Consider the following 25,448-nt stretch of genomic DNA (forward strand, 5'->3'; position numbering starts at 1 on the left):
GGTGGGGACACGCCTCCAACTGCCATGACAAACCCAGGACCTTCTAGCTGTGAGTAGCGGTAGCGAGAGCGCTACCAACTGCACCACCATGCCCCCCTCCACTTCTTCTTACCTTACAGGTGGGTCCCTTGACTGAGCTCCAGCTCCAGGCCTCTCCGACCTCAAACAGGTTTTTCTTGGAGGAGACAACCTCCGGTGAGCTGGGCAGGTCTGCCAGCGATGCCTTCACTGCCCTCGCCTCCTGGGAGTTCTGCACAACAACAACAAACCTGACTTATGTACACTAATGTTTTCATGTGACGACCGTGCTATTTTCACTTTAGTCTTTAGTAATTCTACAGCAACAGAAAATGCTGTTTTTCTGATTGGACAGCGGGCAACTCCACACTTGATGAAATAACTTGATCACACATTAATGATAAATTAAGATTAAGAAGTTATTTCTTTTTATAATTCAGACCTAAAAATGTAATACATTTTTGTTATTTACTGTGTTTCATCCTAAATCTTGCTATTAATGAACATGACTATTTTTAATTAATTTAAATTTCCATTTCTGATATATTAGTGTGATGAGCTGGAGTAAACTCTAAAATATTTGTCAGTTTAGAGATCAATTTAATTTGAATATCGGTTCCAATTATGCATTTTTAAATATTTTTTAGAATTTTTACATTTAAATTGTGCCATAAATAAACAGAAACTTAAATTTAATCATTTATTTTAATATCAGCAGCTTTGGACTTCCATAATTTTAAAAGTGCTTTATGGTGAGAAATTTTCTTCCTTCTTCACACCTGTCATGTGTGTTTTTTTATTGCACATGTGTGAAACCTGTAGTTTTTTTTAAAGCTCTCCATAATAAATACAAGTGTGTTTAACCTGCAGGTCGCTGACTGCACTGTAACTCAGCCTGAGGTGAGGAGTGGAAACAGGGAACGGAAAGGTAAAAATAAAGAGGTCTGAGCATCGGGTGTTCCCGTCATATATCTTTCAGAAATAACAACAGAGCGCTGTGATGTCAGTGCCCAGGTGCTGCAGAGGTCTGTGACCTTAGCACAAAAAGGGTCAGAGCTGCTGTACCCTTCAGCTGGTTTCACACAATGAGAATGCCACATTTCATCTGCAGCTACTGAGTGTGCAGAAAACACCACTGGGTTCAGACACTTTAAAGGAGCAATTCAACTTTTTAGAAAATACTCTGATTTGCTACAACCAGCAGCCAGTTAGCTAAGCACAGGATTTTTTAAATTAAAGGACTTTAAAAGGTGCTTGCAAGCAGCTTTAATCATCTTTTGACAGAGTCAGGCTAGCTATTTCCAGTCTTTATGCTAAGCTAACTTGCTGTAGCTTCATATTTAGTATACTTAGCATAGAGAGCTCGAAGTTTTTTTGGTTTAGGCTTTAAAACTATGTGGTTATGTTTAGGGAAATAAACTATATGGTTAGTGGTACTGTATAATTTTTCAAACTCGTTTTTTTAAAGTGCATTTTAAGTTTCTGCCGAAAATTCACACTTGACCACAACAGTTTTGGAAATTTGGGTTGGTTTTTTCATATTTTGTGCAGCTTTCACTTCTTCTGTTGCTGTTCAACAGTTAAGACAGTGAAGGTTATAATTGTGTGTGTGTTTTTCTAGAGTGTGTTTCTAAAAGGCTTGTGTTATTTGTGTAAATTTTTACAAATACGAAAATTTACAAATTTTTTACAAATTTTTACAAGTACAAAAGGCTTTTGTACTGTTTGTGAAGTGTGTGTGTGTGTGTGTGTGTGCTGACCTCAACAGCGTGAGCGTACTGCTCCATTTTGTCATCGATCTTGGGCAGCAGGACGAGAGGCTGAGTCTTCTTAAAGCTGTTACTGATTCAAACAAAATAAATTGCAAAATATTAAAAATCAAACACAAATTCAAGATTCAGGATCTAGTCAGTCACAGTGAATTAATTCTTCCTGGGGTATACTGAAGAAGCTCCTGGAGTTTTAAAAAGAAAAGAAACTTGTTTTAATACAAAATGTTCCTAATTTAATGATGTATAATAAACAAATCTGTGTTTTAATGTGTTTCTTCCTCTTTATTTCCTCTGGTTATTTTAAAACTAAATGAAAACCAGGAGAAGTGGACTGTCAGACCTGCACATGTGGACTCCAGGAACTGACCTGAGTGATCCCCTTAAGGGGAGTTTGTGGATCAATGAGTGAAGGTTTGTATGAACGCATTTCCAGGAGGATTTCATTCTTTCATCCAGCTGTCTAAACTTAACCATCTTTTTTTTTTCCTCCTGATATGAGCTCTGCTGCAGGATGATGTCATTCCTCTGCATCGTGGGAGAATTGTATTCATCATCTAAATTTTCTGTTTCAACACGTCTAAGGCTTCTTGAGCAAGCCCTTTAAAAAACTAGATTTACACCTGATGACATCATGACTGATTCAGGGAAACAGCACCTGAGATAATATCAGATCTCACATGTTTTGACTGAAACAATTCCCTGATTAAATGATAACGTGTTCTGTGCAGCTCAGTGTACGGAGTAAAAGGTTCAGCACTGTCACTGTTCCTGGTACACTTATTTTTTTAAAATAAAAGCATCCACACAGAGGCTTCACTCCTGCTGAGAGCTCCTCTGAGCTGATAACTTCCTGCTGCAGAGTGCCTGGAGCCACCATACCTCACCAACCACCAGAGAAAACAGAGGAAACTGCATCTGGACAGAGTTAAGTGGAGCCATTAATCACGGCTGAGGAGGTAGAGAGGTCACCTACGACCCTCTTTGTCAGTGTTCACCTTCAGAAAAAATATGACACCCAGCTGCAAGAAAGTTCTCAAAACCTCTGAAGCAGTTATGATTGACACAACTGTTCAATAATTATTATCTAAAGGGAATTTTAAATGCTGCTCAAGGAAAGTTCTTCAAGAGATGACCAAATATGTCGGGCTGAGCTTTGGTAGAAAGGTTTCTAAAACGATGCACAAAACACCCAGAATTTTTACATTTAATGGACTGATGCAGCCATTTAAAAAAAGGGAAATTGATGAGGACATTCACCTTTTCTTCAGCGAGCGGTTCAGCGACTCAGTTCTCTCTGTGATCTGAAAAAGAGGAAGAAGAAGAAGTCTGAGGTCATTTTTCGGAGGAACACTGGATGTTTTTCCATGTCGGCGCCTCATTTCAGAAGTGTGTTGATTACAGTTCGGCTCTGTGTTCAGGCCACAAACCGCCAACAACTGCACAGCCGAGTCTGCTGGCCTCACTCAAACTGCACGAGTCATCGCAGCAGCAGAGGATGATGGGAAACAGAACAGGAGACAGATTTTAAGTGTGTTTTAACTGTTTTCTTAGCGTGTTTGAAATAAACCATACTGTAGGACTTTAATCCCAGTGTTTCCTTTTCTATTTCCCACCAAAATCACTCCTTTCAAGCAGTAAATAACCTGTTCCAAAGTTCCTTCAAAAAACCTAAAATATCCAGATTTTTAAGACCAGTAATGGTATAGACAATGTGTTTAACATTGGGAACACACTTTTTATACTTTTGGGCCCTAAACCCTAACTAAGACTTACTTCATTCAGATTTTAGAAACAAAACATCTGATCATTTTATAAAATATAATCTACTGTTAAAGCGGAAACCAATACCAATACTTGACCAACTATATCATGGAAATGGTGCTTCCTAATTAATGCACCAGTAATATTATGCAATAATAATATTATTATAGCATATAGTTGTAGGGACTATTTTTTACATATCTAAAAGTAAAAAAACAAAAGTGCAGAACACACATGCAGTGTCATGCACATGAAGTTCTCATCAACATCACCAATTAATGTCCAAATACAGAGACAAAGTCCCAAGACCCGTTTTTGTTTGTTGTTGTTGTTGTTGTTGTTATCTTTGCACCCCAAGATACTTTTCATATGTGCTTCTTATCACATAAGTAATTATTCTCTGCACAGAAAAAAGATCATCTTGTGCACAATATTAGAAAAAACGTTCAGGACTTTGGTGACTCTGCAGACTCTGCATTCAATGGTGAAGTAAGAAGTCAGAGTGGACCTGCAGCAGTCAGGATGCAGCACAGCCAGACGTGGGGAGGTCACTGTTCAAAAATCAAACTCACACCAAAACATTTCTATGATATCAGAAGATTTCACAACATGCTTTTCAAACCAAGACACACAAAAGAACACACACATGCAACTTACAAGCTGAGCCTGAACCCATCAGCTGTGAAGATAACACACAGTTAATTGGTCATTGAGTTTGTTTCCAAAAGTCACATCGGTCTACTGTCAGGAATCTGTATTACTTATTGGAACTTAATGGATCACAGAGTCAAAGGACATCATGATAGAGAGCCAAAGTCATGACAACTTCTGCTCCACGAGCTCTTGTAACTCAATACAACCACATTTTATTTAATTGGTCTGAAAATACATTTACTTTGGGAACACAGAAAAAACTACAGCTTACATGAAAATCAAAGTTGATTTTCTGCATCAAAGTTGTTGTTTTTTTCTTCATCCATAAAACTCACCAACGCAGTCTTTTTTTCTTAAGCCTGCAGTAAGTTTTCATAACTGCCCTGCACACAGGAGCAAAGCTTTCTTTGCCTTCGATAAATGTCTTTTCACTTATTTTTTAACCGGAACATCCACTCCAAAAACCATTCGATGCACCAGCACGAGAAAGTGGCCACAGATACTGGTATATTGCAAAACACAGAGATCTTTCCCTAGTTCTGCATGTGATATTTACCTTGTGAGTGGGAGCTCTGGCACTGAAGGGACTGAGCATCTCGTCTCCGTCCACGGTGGACATACTCAGGCTCTTCATCCTCTCGGCTGCCTCCATCCTCCTCCTCTCGATGTCTTCCTTCATCTGCTTCCTCTCCTCCTGGAAGTCAGGACAAAAACACTTTTCAACTCCACATTTATGCACAAACTTTATGCGTCTGATGATGACAATGCTGCAGATAAAAAACTTCATGCTACACGTGATTTATTTTTTTTAACGATTAAATCGATTTTGACCACTGGAGGGCAAAATAACTCCACATCTAGCTAAAATGTAATTTTTTTGACACGTTATTTGATAAATGTTAGCAAACAATTGCCTATTCAGACGGATTATCATCCTGGCAGAGTGGTTCTTCTGTGCAGTCGAATAAAAGTTAAATGTTTACCATCTTTCAGCTACGTTTTTAGTCTCCTGAGGTAAATCTCCTCAGCAGCTAAATGTTCCATTAAGTTAAGCTAAATGTGTTTGTTGTAAAACCAAAACTATGAGCTAAAAGAGGCTTAAAAGCTCTGTACACCCGCAGAGTTGAAGATAATTCTGTGAGGTCGTCATTTAAATCCTTTAAATATACCGTGTTTTAATTTGAATGCACCCTTACTTCTCTTTAAAGACACTATTCTGATTTTGTTATAGCTCCTACAAGCTCAAAAAATGCCTCTTAGCTCAATGTTGATGTTTTGAGAGTGAATGCATTGGATAAGCAGCTGAGAGTTCATGTTTAACAGGCCAATGTGGCTCATAAACTCTGCTTTCACCTCTTTAACAGTCTTTTTTTGTTTTTTACACACAATAAGATGCCGGTGGATGCTTTTATTCTGTTAAATTTCACTCATAATAGCTGGAGCCATGATGTTTGGAGGCATAGCTACAACTTTTGGGAAATGGGGTTTGTTAAAGGCTCCTGAAAAACACAATATTGGACAAAACAATATAACATGGCGGTTTTCTTAATCCAGCAGGTACTTTTTGGTCACCTCTTCTTTGGCCAGCTGCTGCTGCTCCTCCTCCTCCCTCCGGCGCTCCTCTTCCACCCGAATTCGACGCCTCTCCTCACGCCTCCTTTTCAGCTCCTCCAGCTCCTGCTCGGCCTCCACCTGCCGATGTCTTAGCTGTTCCAGCTCCTGGCTCTCCTTCTGCTGGAGGCTCTGCTGGATCTTCTGTAGACGCTGCTCCGTCTCCAGGATGGCTTCGGCCTCCACCGGCTCCACGGCTCTGCTGCAAACACCAGAAAGGTTTTGAAATGATAAAAACTTCCATTTGTCTTTCTACCAAAAGTCAATGTTCACTACATAAAAACACTACACACCTGTTGGATCTTTTTGTCTTGTTGTTCTTGTACGACGTCACTTCTTCTTTGGTTGCGTCTCCATTGGCGTTGCCATGTTTGGGCTCTTGGTGAAGGACCACTTTGGACGTGTAGGAGATTTTAACTTCTTTTCTTTTCTCCACCTGAACATGAAAAGTTCAACAATCAGCTGCCAAAGACCTGAATGTTCAATTGTTGTTTGCTTTTGAAGACTTAAGTCGTTTAAGCAGAGACCAAAAAAAGTCATAAGACTTGACTTGTTTAATCAGGAATTGTTTGAAATGACTTGAAACTTAACTCTGACTTGTTTCAAATAACTTCAGTCGAATGTGTCCTAAATGACTTGAGAGCTGGACTTGTTTTGAATTATGTCAGGCTTGTCTCAAATAAAGAAATATGACCAAGTTTTGTCAAATTATTATTGTAAATTGAAGCTTCTGAGATCTGATTTGACACCTCTATTAAATGACTGAGACTTGCCTTAAACCACTTTAAGTATTTGAGATTGTTCCGAATTTTGTTTGAGACAAGAATGAGTTGCAAGTTAATTTAAAGATTTGACTCAAACTCATCTCGGACAACTTGAGACTTGACTATGACTTGTCTTAAATAATGTGTCAAATTATTTTAGACCTTTAGATCTGTCTGAATTGAACACTTGGAAATGTTGAGAATTACTACAATGTTTTTGTGTGAAATACCTTGAACTTGGACTAATCTTAAAAGTCTTGATTGAAAACTTTTATCAAAAAAATTAAGCCGTGACTTGGACCAGTCTAATCTTTATACCTGTCTTAATAGCTTAAAATATTCTTGTCTTGTGCTTTGAGACTTGAGCTGAACTTTTAACTTTTTTTTAATTTGTCTCTAAGAACTTGCTATGAATAAATTGAGACTTGATTTAAGGTCTTGTGTTTGGATGAGGACTGGACTCAAACATGTCTACATTTAATTAAAACATTTCATCACAGCCGTATGGTGAGGAGGTCTTACCTCTGTATTTGGCTTCTTAACCTCCTCCCTCCTCAACCTCTCAGCTCTAAGCGCTTCCTCCTGACTCCTCTTCCTCCTCTCCATCTCCAGCCTCTCTTCCTCCTCATGCTCCTGTCTCTGGAGTCGGCTGGAGGACGTGTCAGAGGCCTGGGCGGTCTTTACGTGTACAGCTCTGTTTATCTCCTCTTCGTCCTCCTCCTCCTCGGCTCCCTGGTTGACCTCCTGCAGGAGCTGCTGCCTCCGTCTCTCCCTGCGCTGCGTCCAGTCGCTGAAGCCTTCATCCTCCTCCAGAGAAGGAGAGCTGCTCGGCTTCCGGTCGCCGTCGTACCTGAGGAAAAGACGAGAGATGGAGAGTTAGGACGGCTTAGTCACAGAAGTTAACTGATGTGAAACTGCAGCAGAAGTTCAAGGTTTCAAACTGAGAGCCCGACTTAATGAGAAAATCTATATCAAATTTCTAACTAACACATGCAGAATTCAGTACAATGTGCATTATGAAACACATATACACTAATACAATACAAAAATAGAAAAAAACCCTAATTAGATCAATACGGAACAGGATTAGAGCCAGGAGAAAAATAAATAATGATGCACTTTGAGAAGAAAGTAGAAATGACAAGAATAAAGTCAACTACATTTCGAATTCTTCTCAACATTTCATTTCAACTTTGCTTGTAATTTCAACTTGTTTCTACATTTAGACTTTTTCCTCAGAATTTAAAATAATGAAATTATTTTTGCTCCTCTCATTTTTTTCTCCAGCCTGGTCCTAAATCTTCCTCTGTAGATCAAACACCAGAAAAATAAAAATTGGAGTCTAGTCGATTACAATATGTTGTCATCAACATAGAAAGACATTGTGCTCATGAAAAAAAAGGATAAAGAACATAACAAATAACCTTATCATAAAAACATCTATAATCATCCATTTGTATTTTGTGGTAATGTATTTTTCTGGAGAAATATTACTGGTTTTGAGCAGATAATGTACTTTGGTCAGATGATGGCAGTGTACTGTGTTGCTGTAGGCTAATATGTCAGTAAACAGAAGAAGAAGAAGAAGAGATTGACAAAAAAACTCAAAAAGAGGTTGTTAACCAGACAACTTTGGCCACCCACTAGAGAAAGGAATCGGGGATCCAACTGAACAACTCATAATTGTTCTCTCATGTCAGAGGAAACAGCTGATCAGTCATGAGTTAAATGTTCGCTACGTCAGAACTTATTCAGCAAAAGTTTCCATCTCCTGTTTAGCGCATTAGCTATTTTTCCAAAAAGACTAAAACCACCTTAAGAAAGCGTAAAAACTTTTATGCACACTTTATCACAAGTCTCGTCTTTTCTCGTGCAAATCTTCAAAATTTGCAGAGAAATTTGTTGATGGAAAGAAGACTACAACATACTCTGAAAAGCTTTTGGGCCCTGTACTTTAGAAGTGACAGGTGGGCTTCCGACAGCAGGTTTGACCTGCCCAGGTCTCAGTTTCTGTCCATCAAAAGGCATTAAGTGATTTTTGTAACAAGCCTTCCAGTGCTTCAGTAAACAGTAGCTTAGCCTCGACAATGAAACAACAATATCTGTCGAGACAGATTGAGGCCACTTTTGGACCATCAGCTCATTTTCATTCAGGAATATTTCGACATGTTACTTGTTAAATGTTCTCTGTGTTGACGCTTGCTTACTCCACACATCCTGTGTTCAGACTAAACATCTAAACACTGAAGCCTCTGCAGCGCTGCACCTGCCCCCCTCTGCAACATCCAGTTTAATCTAAATCTCTGCTATATAATGTTTAACCTTCTATTTAAATGTTGATTAAGTGAATTTATGATTGGACACATTCTCAGCAATTAGCACAGCATCTGGGCTACTCTCCCCACAGAGTAAAAGTAATGAAAGTGTGTTTTGTGTTCCCAGGAGCTGCCAGAAAGGAATTCACTCAGCATTCCCCAGATGATTACGGCGCTGGGGCAGCCGGAGAAGCCCCCACTGCATGATGGGAGTCTTTCAGCGGCTGATCAGCCTTAATGAGCAACAATGTCTTTATTTCTGTGTGTGTCCTGACAGGAAAGTAGGGTGACAGAACGGTGGAGATGTCTCCTGACTGAGTAGTAGTAGTGCCAGCAGGAAGTATGAACAGTTGAGGTAGTAGTATTTCATTTGACATTTTCAAATAAAACAAAAAGTTTTATGTTTCATGTTTGCACTCTCCCATTCAAGCATTCATTGAGCATGTTTTACCTTTAAACAGAGCCACATAGCTGATATTAATAAGAAGAAGATGTAGGACATCATTACGTACAAGACTTTGTACTCATCTATATCATATTTATATATATATATATATTCTGTCTTTTTTTCTATTGTTGTTTTTATTTATTCTACCTCAGTATTTTATTCTATTTTATTGTACTTAACTACAATTAACTATTTGAATTTCCCTTCGGGGAAAGTTAGATGTTGGTTATCTATCCATCCATCCATCCATCCATCCATCCATCCCATAGAAGATGACATGACCACTTTGGTTTGTTTCACGTCATGACAACCTGCTATTTTTGGTGCGGAACAGAACCATTTCCATGCTGGTGGAAAAGAATAAGACGGCATACTAAGAAACATATGTTGGTTGATTAAATGGCCAGATGTAGAGCTCATGTAACTGGACAGTTTAAATTGGGTCAAAGATTGATGGTTACTTCAACCAAAATGTGAGTTTCAAGCTCTGCCAGCACTTAACCTCTGACCTCATGGGAGGCAGGAAACCATGCAGCATTTTAAAACAGCATTACATCATCGCTGCGTCTTATACAGAAAACATTTCAATTACAGGCTGCCGCGTGTCGACTCACTGCGGCCTGAAACCACCTGAAGCTGTGATGTGACGGAGGAGAAGGTGTTGGAGGCGCAAGCTGTAATCAAGAGTCTGAAATTAAAAGTCCTCTGAAACGCCACAAGCTTTGACATGGTGGTAGTTTTCCCCACGGGGCTCTTTGTAGTAAACATTCTTTAAGGGCTGTGTAATGAGAAAGCAGCTGTGTGTTCGTCTTCAGATCGGCACGACGGGAGGGAAGAGGTTGTTTGCAACTTCTCCCAATGGAAACATTTGTTTTATGTAAGCAGACATCCGTGAAGCCCTGTAAACTCACTGAGTGTACAACCAGGACCTTCTGAGTTTACAGCTGGGAACATGACGACAGACCCTTTAAACTTGCAGTTATCGCCAGAAAGAAAAACAACAGTCACACAATTAGCAGTTTGTTCAGGAAGTCGTCGGACATGAGGCGAGCGAGTGAAAAATGTTCTGCACTTAATAACTTCCCAGACTCGCATGATTACACCAACAAGGAATTCAACGACTTCTTTGATGATTTGCATTTTTTTCCCCCCGGTGAGATGGAAGAATGATTTAACATGAACGTCTACTGAAATCATCCATCTTTGGTAACTTTTACATTTAAAAGATAATAGCTGCTCTAAATCCATTTATTAGAATATTTAAACAAGTGATTTCATAATGTCTGAGACTGGCTTGGAGAAGGGGCCCGCCTCACCCGACCCTTCATTTACTTGATTATTTTTGTTCAATTCTTTGATGTCTATGGAATCATTATTATGTTTACAACAGTTGAGCCAAGATAGACCAATACTGCTGACAGAACTTCAGACGTCACCAAATGCATAAAAACAGGTCTTTCCTAAAGCATTTATTAGTTTCAGACTCTGGGCAAGTGGTAAAAAAAAAAAAAAAAAAAAAAAAAAAAAAAAAAAACAGCAAAATTTCCCTAAACTGAAACTGCATCTTAATGCAACTTACACTCACAGATGAAGGTAATTCCAAATGATGTTCTTAATGTTTTTTCACTTCCATTTACGGAGCCTTTCACCAAACCGTTTGGAGCTCCCCAGGGCTGTTTTTTTAAGTACTTCGATCTATGAAGCGAGACTGTTAGTCAGACTGACCTCAGATTTCGTATGTGTCTTGCTCATGGCACGAAGGTGTGCATCCTCGATTTTGAAGATTTTTGAATTCATTTTTCAAAATATCATTATTTATGTAGGATGTGTTGCTGATCGGACACCTTTAAGGGGAGCTCCGCCCCATTGTGTGATAGGCCTATACCTGGTCAGTAACACAATTCACTCTGGATTTACACCCTGACTCATCTCATCTGTAAGTCTATTTAGCCTACCTATCTTTAGGAGTTTTAAAGTGCGCTACAAGGTTCGATTTTCCAATAATATTCAAATACTTTCCAGTGAATATCAATGTTCAATGTGTATGTGCTGGATGGTGTGGTTCCTTATGAAAAGTAAGTGTTTTATGGAGTTGCAGACATTGTAGTGGTCTGCATGTAATGTATACACATACATATACATACTTCCTACGGACACTGCACTAGTGTTTGTAAAGAAAGTACACCAGTACACCCAGTGGTGTGCAGTCAGGTGAGGCACCTAGGCTAATAAGAAAAAATCATTTTTATGTTATTTTATATATTTTAATAATTTTGTTTTGATTGTTGATTTATTGTTGTAAAAATAAAAAATGAAAATGTGAAATGTGTTGTTTAAACAGTATAAGGAATAAGGTTAGATAAGTATAAGGTGTTAGTGTTAAGTTAGTGCAGAGAGGAAGCCTTTCATTGAAAAAATGAGTAATGTCATACATTTTATCATTTAATTTTAACTTCATGTCTTTGTTTGTCTCGTTGGATCCTGAAATGTTTTAATCACTGAAATACTTTTCAACTGTAGTTTTCTTTTGACCCCTGCTGTATAAATAAGATTATTATTATTTAGACTGTAAAATTGTGAAGCTGTCTACTTACATGCTCTCCTCTTCCTGCGTCTCGTTCTCCTTTGAGATCTCTCCGGGCATCGAGCCACCGTTGGTCCAGCTTGTTGCCTCTCGAGCTTTGCGGCGGCGCTCCCTCTCCACCTCCTCAGCATCCTCCACGCTCCTCTGAGCCGTCAGCCTGCAGGCGGAGGAGCACACAGAGCAGTTAGCCAAGGAGAGCACCTTCAGTGCAGGTCTTAAAGTCAAAAAGTGTTTATACTTTTTAGATATAGAGCAAATTATTGAATGCTTTACATTTTTGTGATGTTCGATTTTACATTTAACCCATAAGAACCCAGACCCAGTTATCCTTAAAGGATGTGTTCTATAAGTGGACCACATAGAACACATTTCTGATGTTTTAAAAAAAAAAAAAATACAACCCCTAATTGTCAAAGATCTGTGATGTGACATAAACGTTACAATGGGCATTTATGGTATTTATGTTTATGATATTTCTTATTTTAAAATAGAAAAAAACTTAACACATTTTCTGCTTACAGAGACACAAATTTGCCTTTTTATTTTGCATCTCCATAACATTTATCAAAATTGTGACTTTAATTTGTTCAGGAAATATGGTCAGAACAAGTTAAATGCAACACAGGACACAACTATTAATGGATTAGAATTGTTAAATGGGTTTAAATTTAGCCTCATAACAAAAAATAAGCTTTTTAAAATTAGCTACTTTTAAACATTTCTGTTTCCAGTCACACAGTATACGTCACTTAGGGATTTAATGAGTTAAGGTGAAGCATAAAGCTGAATATGGGAGATTCTAGAAGATTTAAAGTGCTTGACACACGGGTGTCACCGTGGGTTCTTATGGGTTAACACAAGAGAAATCTGAACATTTGTTGGGACTTTCTGCTGTACTGTCAAATATACTGAGGACTCAGATATTACCAACTAAATCAGGTTAGTTGTTAGTCACACACACACACACACACACACACACACACACACACACACACAACAGGACAGTACAGTACAGTAGTGTTCAATAAAACCAGAGACACGTTTTGAACACTATTTTGGAGATCATTTTAGCTGAACAGCGTATAATTGTTTTCACCTCTTTATAAGTTTTCCCCTCTCCAATCAACTTTTTAATCAAAGTACGCTGTTCTTCTGAACAATGTCTTGAACGACCCATTTTTCTCAGGCTTTCAAAGAGAAATGCATGTTCAACAAGTGCTGGCTTCATCCTAAAATAGGGGCCACCTGATTCACACTTGTTTTTTCACAAAATTGATGACCTCACTGATTGAATGCCACACTGCTATATTTTTGAACACACCCCTTTCAACTAATTGCCCAATGTCACAGCCTTAAGAGCGTGCATATCACCAATGCTGGGCCTTGTTGGTTTTCTGAGAATCTACTGCATCTACTGGTACCTTGTTTGTCATGTAGCAATAAAAAAATGACTAAAAACCTGGATTCATCTGGTTAGTCACATTTGACTGCTATTATATTGAACACTACTGTATATGAGTGCTTTTCCATTCTGTTATGTTCCTCATAGATGATGTCTTTCATCACTGGTGGTTTAGAAACATTAAAAAGCTTAAATGAGAAACAGGCACGTGTCACACACTGACTCATCGGCGCCTCTCAGAGTCTGTGTGGAGACCAAGATCCGACCAGAGCAACATCTGCCGGCTGTCTCACCAGAAATGTTTATCTGCAGGACAAACACGCCTGCTCTTTACTTCGTGCACAGCGTGACATCACAGTATTTATTACAAGCACTGTTAATCTTTATTTATCCAGAGATTCCATGCAAAACACGACGCTGACACGTTTATGAAAGCTGCCCTCAAACATGCTGAGCTTTGATTCAAGTGCTTCCCCTCAGCTGACACGAGATGAATCATGTTATTGTTTGTCGGATCTGGTGTGACTTTAAGGGTTCAGATAATCATCCTTAGTTTGCTTTAAATATCTTTTTAGAAATCTCGGTAAATGATTAGCCTTAAAGAACATACAACCACATTGTTTCTACATTAACAAAAACTTTTAACTACATAATGTTGCCACTTTAGCCTTTTATTTTTTATCAATAATCGTTTCATTTACATTACTACATTATTATTGAGCCGTTCATATATTCTGCCATTTTTACAGGAAAAATAGCAGATTATGAGACTTCAAATGGCTAATTTTGAAATGATACATCAGAATGTCCTGTAATCAGCTGCAGAACATCCTGAAGGTGTCCACTGTCTACCTGAAGTAAAATGAGTCTCTGATTATGGATAGTTTCCTTTTTTATTGCAATTTGAAATTAGATGGAAATACAGTTAAGTTCTTTACTCAAGTGCTTCAGGAACAGTACTTGAGTAAATCTACATAGTAACATTCCAAGACTTTGAATTTAGGACTTCTTCTTTTCATGGTTCCACTGTGGTAGTGACAGTTTAACTTAAAGCGGTTTGAGGTACAAAGCTGTGTAGATTTATTCATGTTTTACACTGAGAAAGGTTTAGATTTAGGAGTGTGTGCTGGCCCGTGGCTTGTGTTGATGTTTCTCCTGTTTCAGCCTTGATGGAGACGCTTTCAGGACTAACAGCTCAATAACTCCATGTGCTGAGGTGTCGAGTTACTGAACTCATTTGGCTTCTGGATCACTAACAGATCCTAATAGCTCCATCTGTTCCTCCACCTTCCAACTTCTTTTACAGAAGAATCGATGTAGGTGGGACACATTGTGATTCTTAGCATCTAAATTGTATCTTTACATCCCCAGATTCAGGGATAAAAACTAATTGCATGACAAAATGCATCATCACCTGCACCTCTATCACTGTTTATAGTCTTTCAGCTTTTAACATATTCCATTTTTACTGTTTCTTTCCTTGAGCTGTTATTTTCCAAAGTTAATATTCTGAAATAAACAGTCTAAATGTTACAAGTGGCAGAAACAAGTAGAAAGTGTGACTGTAGAATTCAGAAATAACTGGATATGACTCCTGGAACTATCCATGGGGAGCCTCCAAAACAAAACCAAGGTTATGGCACTGCTTCAATCAATGTCTAGTCAACTAAATACTTAAACACAATATTTTTAGAATAATGTGAAAGTTGTCTCTGGTGGTGATGAACCTCTCCAGAATGATAAGATGAATCTGCACATCTTCTCGACTTTAAGGAGCTTTATAGTGAGTCACCTTGCTGTGTATCCGTTTGACCAAAACTGTACAGTTCCGGTTCAATGTGTCTGCTCTCATGGCGCCATTTTCAGAGAAAAAGGTGTAAAAAGCTACCGTACACCAGCTGTCTCTGTTTGCTGCTGAACAGGTAGAGACTATAGCTGGTGAAAATAGTGGAGCATTAAGCAGCTAAAGAGACAGATTTCTGCCTCAGGAGTTTGTTGGAGACTAAAAACAAGTAAAAAGAGTAAAATTGAATGAATATTGGACGTACGTTCATCAGGTGACACTAATTCACAATGGCCCTCATTTATCAAACAAGCGTACGACAGAAAGTGAGTGTAAAGTGGCCGTACGATCATTTCGGCGCAAGGCTCGGCATTTATCAATTTGGACGTGAGCGGAGGGTAAGATCAGATCTCACATCTGCTCTCAGCTTGTGTACGCAAATATGAGTCAGCGTGAAAAATTTAAAATAAATTCACAGTGAGACCGTGAAATTCTTTAACCAGAATACTGGCCGAGGATATACAATGTTTACAGTTATCCTGGTGGACACCGGAGCGTCAGTGTCTCCTTCACCAGCGGTTCTGCCCCAGTAGAAACATTTCCAATCAGCGCTGCCACACACTCCTCTGAATGGGACAGAATTATTACTAAATGTAAATAAGAGAATAATATCCCTCCATCATAATAATAACAATATTTAGATAGTATATAGGCTGTTAGGCTTTATATATCAGGATGTATAAATGAAATATTCCAACCTCACCGGTAGTTTAATGCTCCACTGCTACTCTGCTGACAGCACCACTGATTTCCTTCCTTTTCACTTTTTATGTTGCCAAATAAAGCCAGTTTGTTGTGTTGCAGCTGTTGGACGTCAGCGTTTCACTTTCTGACTCTGAGAAATTCCTCTTCTTTTGGAATTAAAACTTACTTTAAAACATTGTTTACTTCCTTAAACCAAAAAGCTGTGAAAACTTTAAGTCTGTGCTCCAAATGTCAAAGATTCACCAAACTTGTTTGAGTTTATAACTATAAGTACTTTTATTTCATAAACCTCCGTTGCTGTGTATTTCTGTAATATGTCTATATCGCTACTGTTGTTATTTGTAACGGTGCACTTTGCTTATAAAACTGACTTTCGGGGGGGGGGATCCTCTTTTTGGCCGTATTGCACCCTTTGGTGTCGTGAACTCCGGAGGCGAGCCTTCTGAATCAGGTATATATTATATATATATTAGGGCGTGGTATTCAAATTACGCTTGTTTCGATCCCCCACATTTATCAACAGCCAATCATTCTTACGCTGTGAGAATAAATCACACGTGAACCCTGAAATAAGACGAAAAATACAATCAGATCTACGCTCCTTTGATAAATGAGGGCCAAGGACTCCTAATGAATTATCACCTCTTTCAGTGACAGCTTCTTTCTTAACTTTCTAACCTCTGGAAAAATATTCAAACTACTGGCATGATCCAAAAATAATTAAATTAATTGATAGGATGGTGGTGATCCAGAGGTCTGTTACTGATAAGACTGACAGCATCACTTCCTCCTCCACCTCCATTTGTCTCCCTGTCCTTCCTGTGGGCAGACGGAGGGACGAGCAGAAAGGAAATGAGCAAAGAGATGAGGGTGGACAGGCCAGCAAACAGCTGGATGTGGGTCAGAAACTCTCTGATAAAGGCTGGAAGCAGCAGATAGGCAGCGAACACGCGTCAGTTCGCGTAGGGTGGCAGAAACTGGTGCTTTTTTAAAAGTTATAAATCCTGACCGCACAGATCTTAAATTTGTGCAGTGGTGGAAGAAGTCAGAGCCCAAGTGATACTGGACCTTTGAGGTTGAAGCAATTACAGATATATACACATATATACTGATATTGACATTTTGGCTGATATAGTATATTTATATTACACTTGTCTTTGTGTCATCATATATGGGCAGAATAGGCTAATCCGTTTGTTACATTTACAGTTTTATATTCCAAAATGCAAATGTTAATTTTCTTGAAGCTAATTGTATTTTCTTACAGACTTTAAGCTTTTGTCCCCTGTGTTGAATGACACTATAGAGTTGACATTGCTGAAAGTAGAATTTGACTCATTCTATGCAACTTGCCACCAGGTTAAAACAGTTTTAAATTAAAGTTTTCAAGCCTGTAGGATAGTACAAAATCTTATATCATCATGTGTCAAATAAATGTAGTGCATTAAAGAAGTACCATATTTCCCTCTGAGATGTAGTGGAAGAGAACTATATAAAGTATCAGAAAGTGACATTTTTTGTCCAAATTTTACTCAAGTAGAGTATGTCAATAAATATACTTTATTACACTGAAACTTAGATTTTGCTGCTAATAATTTGGACCTTTAAGTATGTTACATATATTGTAATGGAATTTGTATGTTTAAAGTAACTATAATAAAATTGTACTAAGTAAAAAACAATTAGATGTACTAGTTACATTTACATTTAGAACTTCTGTTTTGAGGGAAACTAGTAAACCTTCCAAAAGAATGTCGCATAAAAATGTAAACAAATTATAGTTAATACATATTTCTATTGTATTATATCATATTTTCTGTTCCTGTGTGAGACAGAAACCGGCTCTGTTTGCTGTTTTTTCTGCAGTTTTGGTGTTGAAAGCTGCTGGACTTCGCCCCAGCAGACTGTTTGAGCGAAACTCTCGTTACGTCTCTTTCCTGTAATCAGCGCTGTGGTATTCTGTCACACTCTGCCCTGGCTCAAACATCTAATTATTATTTAATCATTATTTAGTATAATTCAGACTAAATAACGATTACTCCCCCCATTCAGAGTAATTTTGAAGTACCGAGAATACCGGCAGCTTTACCTCCTCCACCTCTTCCTTTAATGATCCTTGTTTTATCAAAGATTTATTCTCATTCAGTGTCTAATCATCACAAACCCTTTGAGCTGGTCTGGACTCTATCGGGGTAAACGTGGCTTCTCCAGACAGCAAACACACAGAGAACACTTTCACTTCCTCAGCGGGAGTCGAACAGGTTTCTGCTGTTGTCTCTGTGTAAACTGACTCCAGAGGCAAGACTGAGCACGCTGCCTCCATCGACGCTTCCTCAGACTAGAAGACTGACTAAGTGCCCTTGAGCCTTGGAGATCAGTGTGATTGGGAGGAAGGTTCAATTTGTCACCTGAGCTGAGCAAGTCAACATGAGGGAAGAGTGAGACCAGAGAAGGGAATTAAGTTAAATAAAAAGATTTAATCTAAAGACAAAGATGTGGTTCCTGAAGAAACTTAAAAAAATCTTTAGACAATTTTGTCTTTTCCTGAAAAGTGTGTTTAATGGCATTCAACTTATTTTAAGATTCTCCTTTTTTCCTGTAAGTCGCTTTGGCTAAAAGTGTCTGCGAAAATTACTAAATGTAAATGTAAGATTCCTTATTAGTTCCACAATAGGGAAATTCAACCTGTGCACCATGCTTCGGTGCCTTGCTCAATATCACTTCAGTCCTTGGGATTCAAACCGGTGAACCTCCGGTTACAAGCCCAATTCCTAACCTCTAGGCCACAGACTGTCCTTTTTTGTAGGTTTTACTGTAGCTAAATAAATCTTGTGTGATTGGACATCATATTTTGACCTTTAAGAAGAAGAAACAAATGCACAAAGATGAAGAAGCACAAGAAGGAAGAAGACAACAAAGAACACAGAGAAGACAAAGAAGAGAGCTGAACAAAGGCCCAAAGATGAAGATGACTAAAGCAGAAAAAGAAAAAGACCAAAGATTATGAAAAAAAAAGCGGAAACAAAAGGCTCAAAAAGGGTCCGAAGAAGACAAAAAAGCCTGAACAAATGCAAGAAGACAACAACTGAATAAGGGAACAAAGAAAAAGAATATGCATAAGAAGACAAAGAAAATGGCCGAACAAGGACATGAAGTATAAGAGGAAGAAGAAGAAGCTTGAACAAGGGCATGAAGGAGAAGACTAAGGGCTCAAAAAGGAAGAAGAGGACCTGAACAAATGCAAGAAGACAACTAAACAAGGGAACGAAGAAAAAGATGCAGAAGAAATGAAAGTAGACATCTAACCAAGAGCACAAAGAGGAAAAAGAAGGCTGAACAATGATGCGAAACACACACAAAATGATATCCATTTTCTTGTCTAACTGAGAAAATGCTCAATGGTTTAATTTAGTATTAAATAAGAGTATTTTGGTGTTCTGGAGACACAGCTGGTTGCTAGGAGATTTGTGGCCACAAAGACTTCAATAATTCAGTTCTGTGACCACCAACATTAGAAGCAACCACCTGAAACATGACACACAATCCAGATAAAAGCTGCAGCACCTGCCAACATGCCACCTAAACCACACATTGTTGCTCTCTCTCTGTCTGCACTTGCTCGGACTTCAGCTTTATTGTCCGGTGACGTTTCAGCGGAACGAGGGGGGGAAGAGGGATTCACTGTCAGGAGGAGAAGGTTAAAAGTATTAGCTGCCTTTTGTAAGCACGCATGCTGTCATCATTGGGATGAATGACACAATAATAACAGCCTGAAAAGCCCCGCCAGGCTTCCCAGAACGGATGAGGATGGTGGGAAGACATTTGTGAGATGAGGTCACTGTCGTGTTGAGACAAGTCATGGCGGTGGGGTGCACTGAGTCACTCTCACACGTCAACAACAACACAAGACGACACTTTCCCAGAAAATAAGCCAGAAGACAAGAAATGAGGAAAGATCTTCAGCCTGAGATAATTAACTGAATGGCTGATTGACTGAGCAGTATCTATGTATCTATCTATAAAAGCAAGAGGTGTCTGTGTGTGTGTGTGTGTGTGTGTGTGTGTGTGTCTGTATCTCTGACTGTTAGTCAGACTGACCTCAGATTTCGTTTGTCTTGCTCATGGCACGAAGGTGTGCATCCTCGATTTAAGATTTTTTGAATTAATTTTTCAAAATATTATTTACGTAGGACGTGTTGTGGCATTGCACTGTTTCTGATCAGACACCTTTTAGGGGAGCTACAGGCCTACACCTGGTCAGTAATTCACTCTGGATTTACACCCTGACTCATCTCATCTGGAAGTCTATTTAGCTGACCTATCTTTAGGAGTTTTAAAGGTTTGATTTTCCAATAATATTGTAATAGTTCCCAGAGAATATCAATGTTCAATGTGTATGTGCTGGATGGTGTGGTACCTTATGAAAAGTAAGTGTTTTATGGAGTTGCAGATGTTGTAGTTGTCTGACTGTAATGTGCGATCCTGTTATTCGCGATTAGCATGCTAAGCGGAGATTTAGCTTTATTCACTTCTTATGTTGCATCTGCCACAATACGAATACATACTTGGTGCTGAAACAAAACAAAGAAAACACAATCTGGCTTGAAGAAAAGTCTGTCAACTGATTGTTAAATTTAAAGCTCTGAGGCCGAGTAGAAGTATTCAGATCATTTACTGAAGTAAAACTACCAATATCACACTGAAAATACTCTATAAGTAAAAGGGTGCAAGTTCCTAATATCTATTAAGAGTCTGGATATCTGTATTATGGGTGCATGCATCAATTCATCAAGATGTACAGTATCTACCAGAGAGGAGTTCCTGCTGTCTGTATTGACATCATACTGAGGTTGATCTGCTCACACAGATATGACTCCTGGAAACAGGAAACCCTGCTGTGTTTACTTTCCCTCCATCCTTTTTTAATGCAGACAACCTGCGGAGGGAGGGAGAGTTCAGCGCCCCCATCACTCAGCAGCTAACTCCACCTCTGCCCACCCCAAAAACATTCCTCTGCCTCTTATCTCCCCCGTATCATAAACACTGACGACACCCACCCGTGTGTGGGGGGTTCAGGGGTCAGAGGTCGCAGCAGTCAGTTTTCAGTCTGTTTTGAAGCAGGTTTGCCTCCTGCATGACATCACCCAGAGGGAGCTGATTAAAAACAGCCTGCCTGGCCCCGCTGCCATGAGCGGCACACAGTCTGATAACAGGTTTTGGATCCTGTGATAGAGTAAAGATGCTGATACCTCCTCACTGAAAACACCACTATCAGTGTGATATACCGTGACAGTGAGGTAGTGCTGGGCAATATTTCAATATTACATCATTACAGTGATATGAGGCTAGATATCGTCTTAGATTTTGGATGTCCTCATATCTCACTATGGTGCAAGCGTGAACTTTTTCTAGTTTTAAAGGCTGAATTACAGTAAAATGATGTAATTAGCAGCCTTTATTATTTCCCTTTACCCACTCCATCAACTTTACAGATTACTATTTTTTTATAATCTCATTGTGTACATATTTTGTGACCAATAGTCAACCATGCAATTTTGTTACAATACTGATAAAAGCTATTAAATAAAAACATGTCAGATATTTTAGTTTTTCCATGTTGCCCAGCCCTTCAATGAGGTAGTGTCTTGGCAAGATAAACTTTTAGCATTAACCTGATCCTAACAGGTTCATCACTTCATCAGCAGCTTTTTAATCTTGCTCCTGTTGTATGCATGTTAATGTATTGGAGTAAACGTTTAAAGCAACAGAAAATGGTAATACTCAGAGTGCAAATACCTGAAATCATGCATAAGTACAGCATTACTTTCAGGCATTGTTTTGGACGCAGAAAATTAGTGTCTCTCCCTTTTGCCCAAGGGAAAAAACACTATATAGGCCTGAAAAAGTTGAGAAGACATTAAATAGTTACCTTTATTTTATTATTCTATTTCTAGTCGTATACAGCAGCAACTGTAACAAACAATTTCCTCTAAGGGATCAAAAAGTATTTTGGATTCTGAAACTTTTTTTCTGATGTGGATGATGGACGTGAAACAGTTGAGCTAACATGCCACGTGTTTTTGGAGTGATGTCACTGCGGCCCCTCCAGTCTGATGCCATCTGCTGAGTAGACTGAATCACAGCAGGACGCCGCCCCCTCCAGCTGTTTTCTTAATAAACACGCAGTCCGACGTCTGTTCTCACCGTGACTCAGAGGTTTACACCGAGCTCGCTGATTACAACATCTACAGAGACACTCTGACGAGGCTCGATAGCTCCAAGGCTTCATGACAAATCCATGCATCAGCTTTCTATAGAGAAGCAGAAAGTCACTAGATACAGTGACAGGGACAGATTTCTGGTTTTGCAGTCACGCACTTGTCAATCATCTGATGAATCGCCTCAACTAAAACTTCTCATGAGTAAGTGTTGACTGGAAGAAAAACCGACCCAAAACCATACGCTCATGAATCAATTTCCAAGTAAGAGACCTGGGACACCATCCAAAACACGTCTGTAACCAAACAAACAACTGCTGATTGGGTCATATTCTGGTTGATATTGTATCATCTGAATCCTCCCATTTATGTCAAAGTGTTTCTTAAGCTTGACAGAAGCTCCTAAGTTTAAGAACAAATTCCTTCCAGATCTTTGCACTAGAGGATTATTAAAGTTTCATCCTCTCGGAAACATGAATAACATGCATGATTACAGGACAATCCACCTAAAAGTCGTTGATATATATTAAAAAAAACAAAGAGGTGGACCCAAACAGGAAGTCTTCACAGAAAGTCTTCTCAGTGAGACTTTCTACCAACTACAACCAAGAAGAAATCCTCAAAAGCTGTTAAAATGTCTGGATTGGGAAATTTTAATCATTAATCTGAACTAATGTCTGCAGACCTAGATCATTTTTTTAAACTGCTTTAGCTTCTGAAATCATGCTAAAATTAATCCTGAGTTCCTGTGGTTCATTCTTTTGCTTTTACACCGCAAACAAACCGCATCGATGTCTGCTTGAAATGGGCTGAAACACACTCAACATTTCAACAAATAATTCCCCAATTTAATAGTTTCCCCCCTTTGGTTCAGATCCAAATATGAAGGTGTTCTTCTTCGGACCATGCTACAACCTTCCACCAAGATTTATTAAAATCAAGCCAGTAGTTTTCCTGTTATCCTGCTATCAATCAGACGAACAAACCAAACTCAAAACTTAATCTCCTTGGCGGACTTAAAGGCAGGTGGTGCAACAAGAGCAATGCAGTTCTAAAAAGAGTTAGCTAGCCGTTTAGCTATACCTAAACCTACAAAAGCATCATGTTACATCTGACCTATAGAATATTTCTTTATTAAAAAAGGAGCAAAGATTGGCACTGAAGACTTTTCTTTCATCATACGGAGACTGCAAACTTTTGAAATCAATGGCTAAATTTATCAGGAGTTCCTGTGGTTCGTTCTTTCACACAGCAAACTGCGCCAGAGTCTGCTTGAAATCGACCGAAACACAATTTTGACAGGTTTCTGTTTTGTTGTTTGGTCTACACAAGGCAAAAATTAACCGAACTAACCTGTCTACTAGACAGGAGTTCGTTTTGTAGTAGCACTTTAAAGTCCATCCCTCTAGTTAGTATTAACAACAGGCTGGGATTGTATTATATTATATGTGATTATGTGTTATGTGATATGAGCCCGGCCTGTCAGACTTGGAGCCAAAATGAGCTGGAAAACTGACACCTCACAAAAAGACTGAAGTCTCTGCAAAAAGATTTTAGGGTATTTCACCTCCAGCAAATTTGACAAACTTTACAGTGTGGCTGGAAGCACAGAGAGCTCTTCAAATGTAAACATGGAGAGGATAAAAGGGACTGATGAGCTCTGAACTCAAAAAATTTCTGACTATGAAACGATGACCATTTAGACAGTTTGAGTATGACAGCAGGATGAGCTCTTATCTCCTTCGTTACGAACCACTGGAACCTGACACAGGATGAAAAAAAAAGACAGGACGTGTTGCCACCCAGAAAACAAAAGACTGACTCAGGTGACCTTTCACCTCTGATACAGCTCCCAACACCACTTCCCCTCTCTGTGAAACAGCCTCGGGGCGTCCAGCTCGACTCCGTTATAGCAATCACCGACTTGATTCTGATTATTTTGCCTCTAATGCATATTGAAAATAATCAAGATTACTGAGCTGAAAATTGATTTTTAATAGTGTTCCTTTGTTCTGATAACTAAAGTGGAGTGGAGGTAAATCGATTCGAAAACCCCAAATCCCCCCAAATCCTGCGTGACCCAAAACACTCCCATTAATCCCACTGTTCCCATTAAGACAGATGTCTGTGTGTGTGTGTGTGTGTGTGTGTGTGTGTGTGTGTGTGTGTGTGTTGTTCAAATATTAACCTGAGCTGCCTGTTTGTGTGCGAATAACAGAAACAAACAAAAGAAAATCGATCACATACCTCATCAGGTTTTGTAAACCCTGTTTGCTGGAGTTTCTCCTCAGCAGAGCTTTGGACATGTTGGCTTCTTTTATTCTTCTTCAATTACTTTGTCTTATTCTAATCCCTTTCTTCTTCTTCTGGTCTCCCTCTGGTAAAAAACAAAAGAGATCACACACCGGCCACTAAAAACAACTTTCTCTTCTTCTGTTCAGTTTTGTCCCGTGGCACTGAAGGCAGCTTTCTGTCGTGCAGCCGCACCGAAACCCAGAGCTCGAAATGATGTGTGTGTGTGTGCTGCTAAAGACTCTTCTGGTGGTTTCACACACACTCTCTTTCTTTCTGTATGTGACACACAGTTTTCTCCCCTGCAATGCTTGTTGGGAACGTCAGCGGTGCTCAGAGTGACTCCCTCCTCCCTCCCTTGGAGGCTGGGTTTTAGTCAGCCCCCCCTCCTATTCCCCCCAAACACACACACAGTCTCAGTCACATACACACACCTCACCCCCTCTCCCTCTGTCCTACATGTGGTTTTCATTGAAGAGCTCAGAGCAGCGGGGCCCAACATCTCTCTCTCTTTTTTCTTTGCTGCCTTTCTCTGTTATGCCGGGTCATGTGGTCTTCCCTGAGGGGGAATGAAAGACGATACACGACCCCCGAAAAAAAAAAAAAAAAATCCTGCTGAACCGTCCCCGACTCAACATTTCAATCTCCCTTCGACTGCCAAAGCAGCAGATTAGCAACAGGTGTTTGTTATATCTCTTTATTGCAGACGTCATGGTGACATTAACATCATGATGTTCGGACTGGTCTCTCCTCAAAAACGACCCCATAGGTAATTTGTAAAGGCAGCAAAAAACAACCCATATTTACATTTGAGACCGTCTTCCCCAACCCTCTAGCAGCTGAATTTATGAATGACGGCGAGGAGAAGTATAAAGGAGAGAACTCACACAGGTCGACCTTTCACCCAGGAGTATAGGGTCAGTGTCCCATGTGAAAACAAAGTAAACAATGTGATTTAAACATCACTGAACTTTAGGTGCATCACGTTTTGGGCACTAGATCAGTGGTGATGGTGGCCGGCGGCACTGTTTAGGGTAGCCTCGACCACCAGTGTGTGTGGG

The 25,448-nt window shown here is 39.3% G+C and overlaps 1 protein-coding gene across 1 annotated transcript in view; it reads right to left on the reverse strand.

The window, feature by feature from the left end:
• lsp1a (lymphocyte specific protein 1 a) overlaps window positions 1-25,448 on the reverse strand; it is a 63,868-nt gene that overhangs the window by 12,358 nt on the left and 26,062 nt on the right. The window contains exons 2-10 of the mRNA XM_059335230.1: window positions 24,343-24,472; window positions 11,938-12,084; window positions 7,103-7,430; window positions 6,110-6,252; window positions 5,778-6,018; window positions 4,762-4,899; window positions 3,048-3,091; window positions 1,779-1,860; window positions 113-250 (exon numbers count right to left, since the gene is read on the reverse strand). Coding sequence (XP_059191213.1) covers window positions 113-250; window positions 1,779-1,860; window positions 3,048-3,091; window positions 4,762-4,899; window positions 5,778-6,018; window positions 6,110-6,252; window positions 7,103-7,430; window positions 11,938-12,084; window positions 24,343-24,401 — 1,320 coding nt within the window. The 5' untranslated portion in view covers window positions 24,402-24,472. The remainder of the gene's footprint in view (window positions 1-112; window positions 251-1,778; window positions 1,861-3,047; window positions 3,092-4,761; window positions 4,900-5,777; window positions 6,019-6,109; window positions 6,253-7,102; window positions 7,431-11,937; window positions 12,085-24,342; window positions 24,473-25,448) is intronic.

The sequence above is a fragment of the Centropristis striata genome, chromosome 6 (assembly GCF_030273125.1).
Source record: "Centropristis striata isolate RG_2023a ecotype Rhode Island chromosome 6, C.striata_1.0, whole genome shotgun sequence".
NCBI lineage: Eukaryota > Metazoa > Chordata > Actinopteri > Perciformes > Serranidae > Centropristis > Centropristis striata.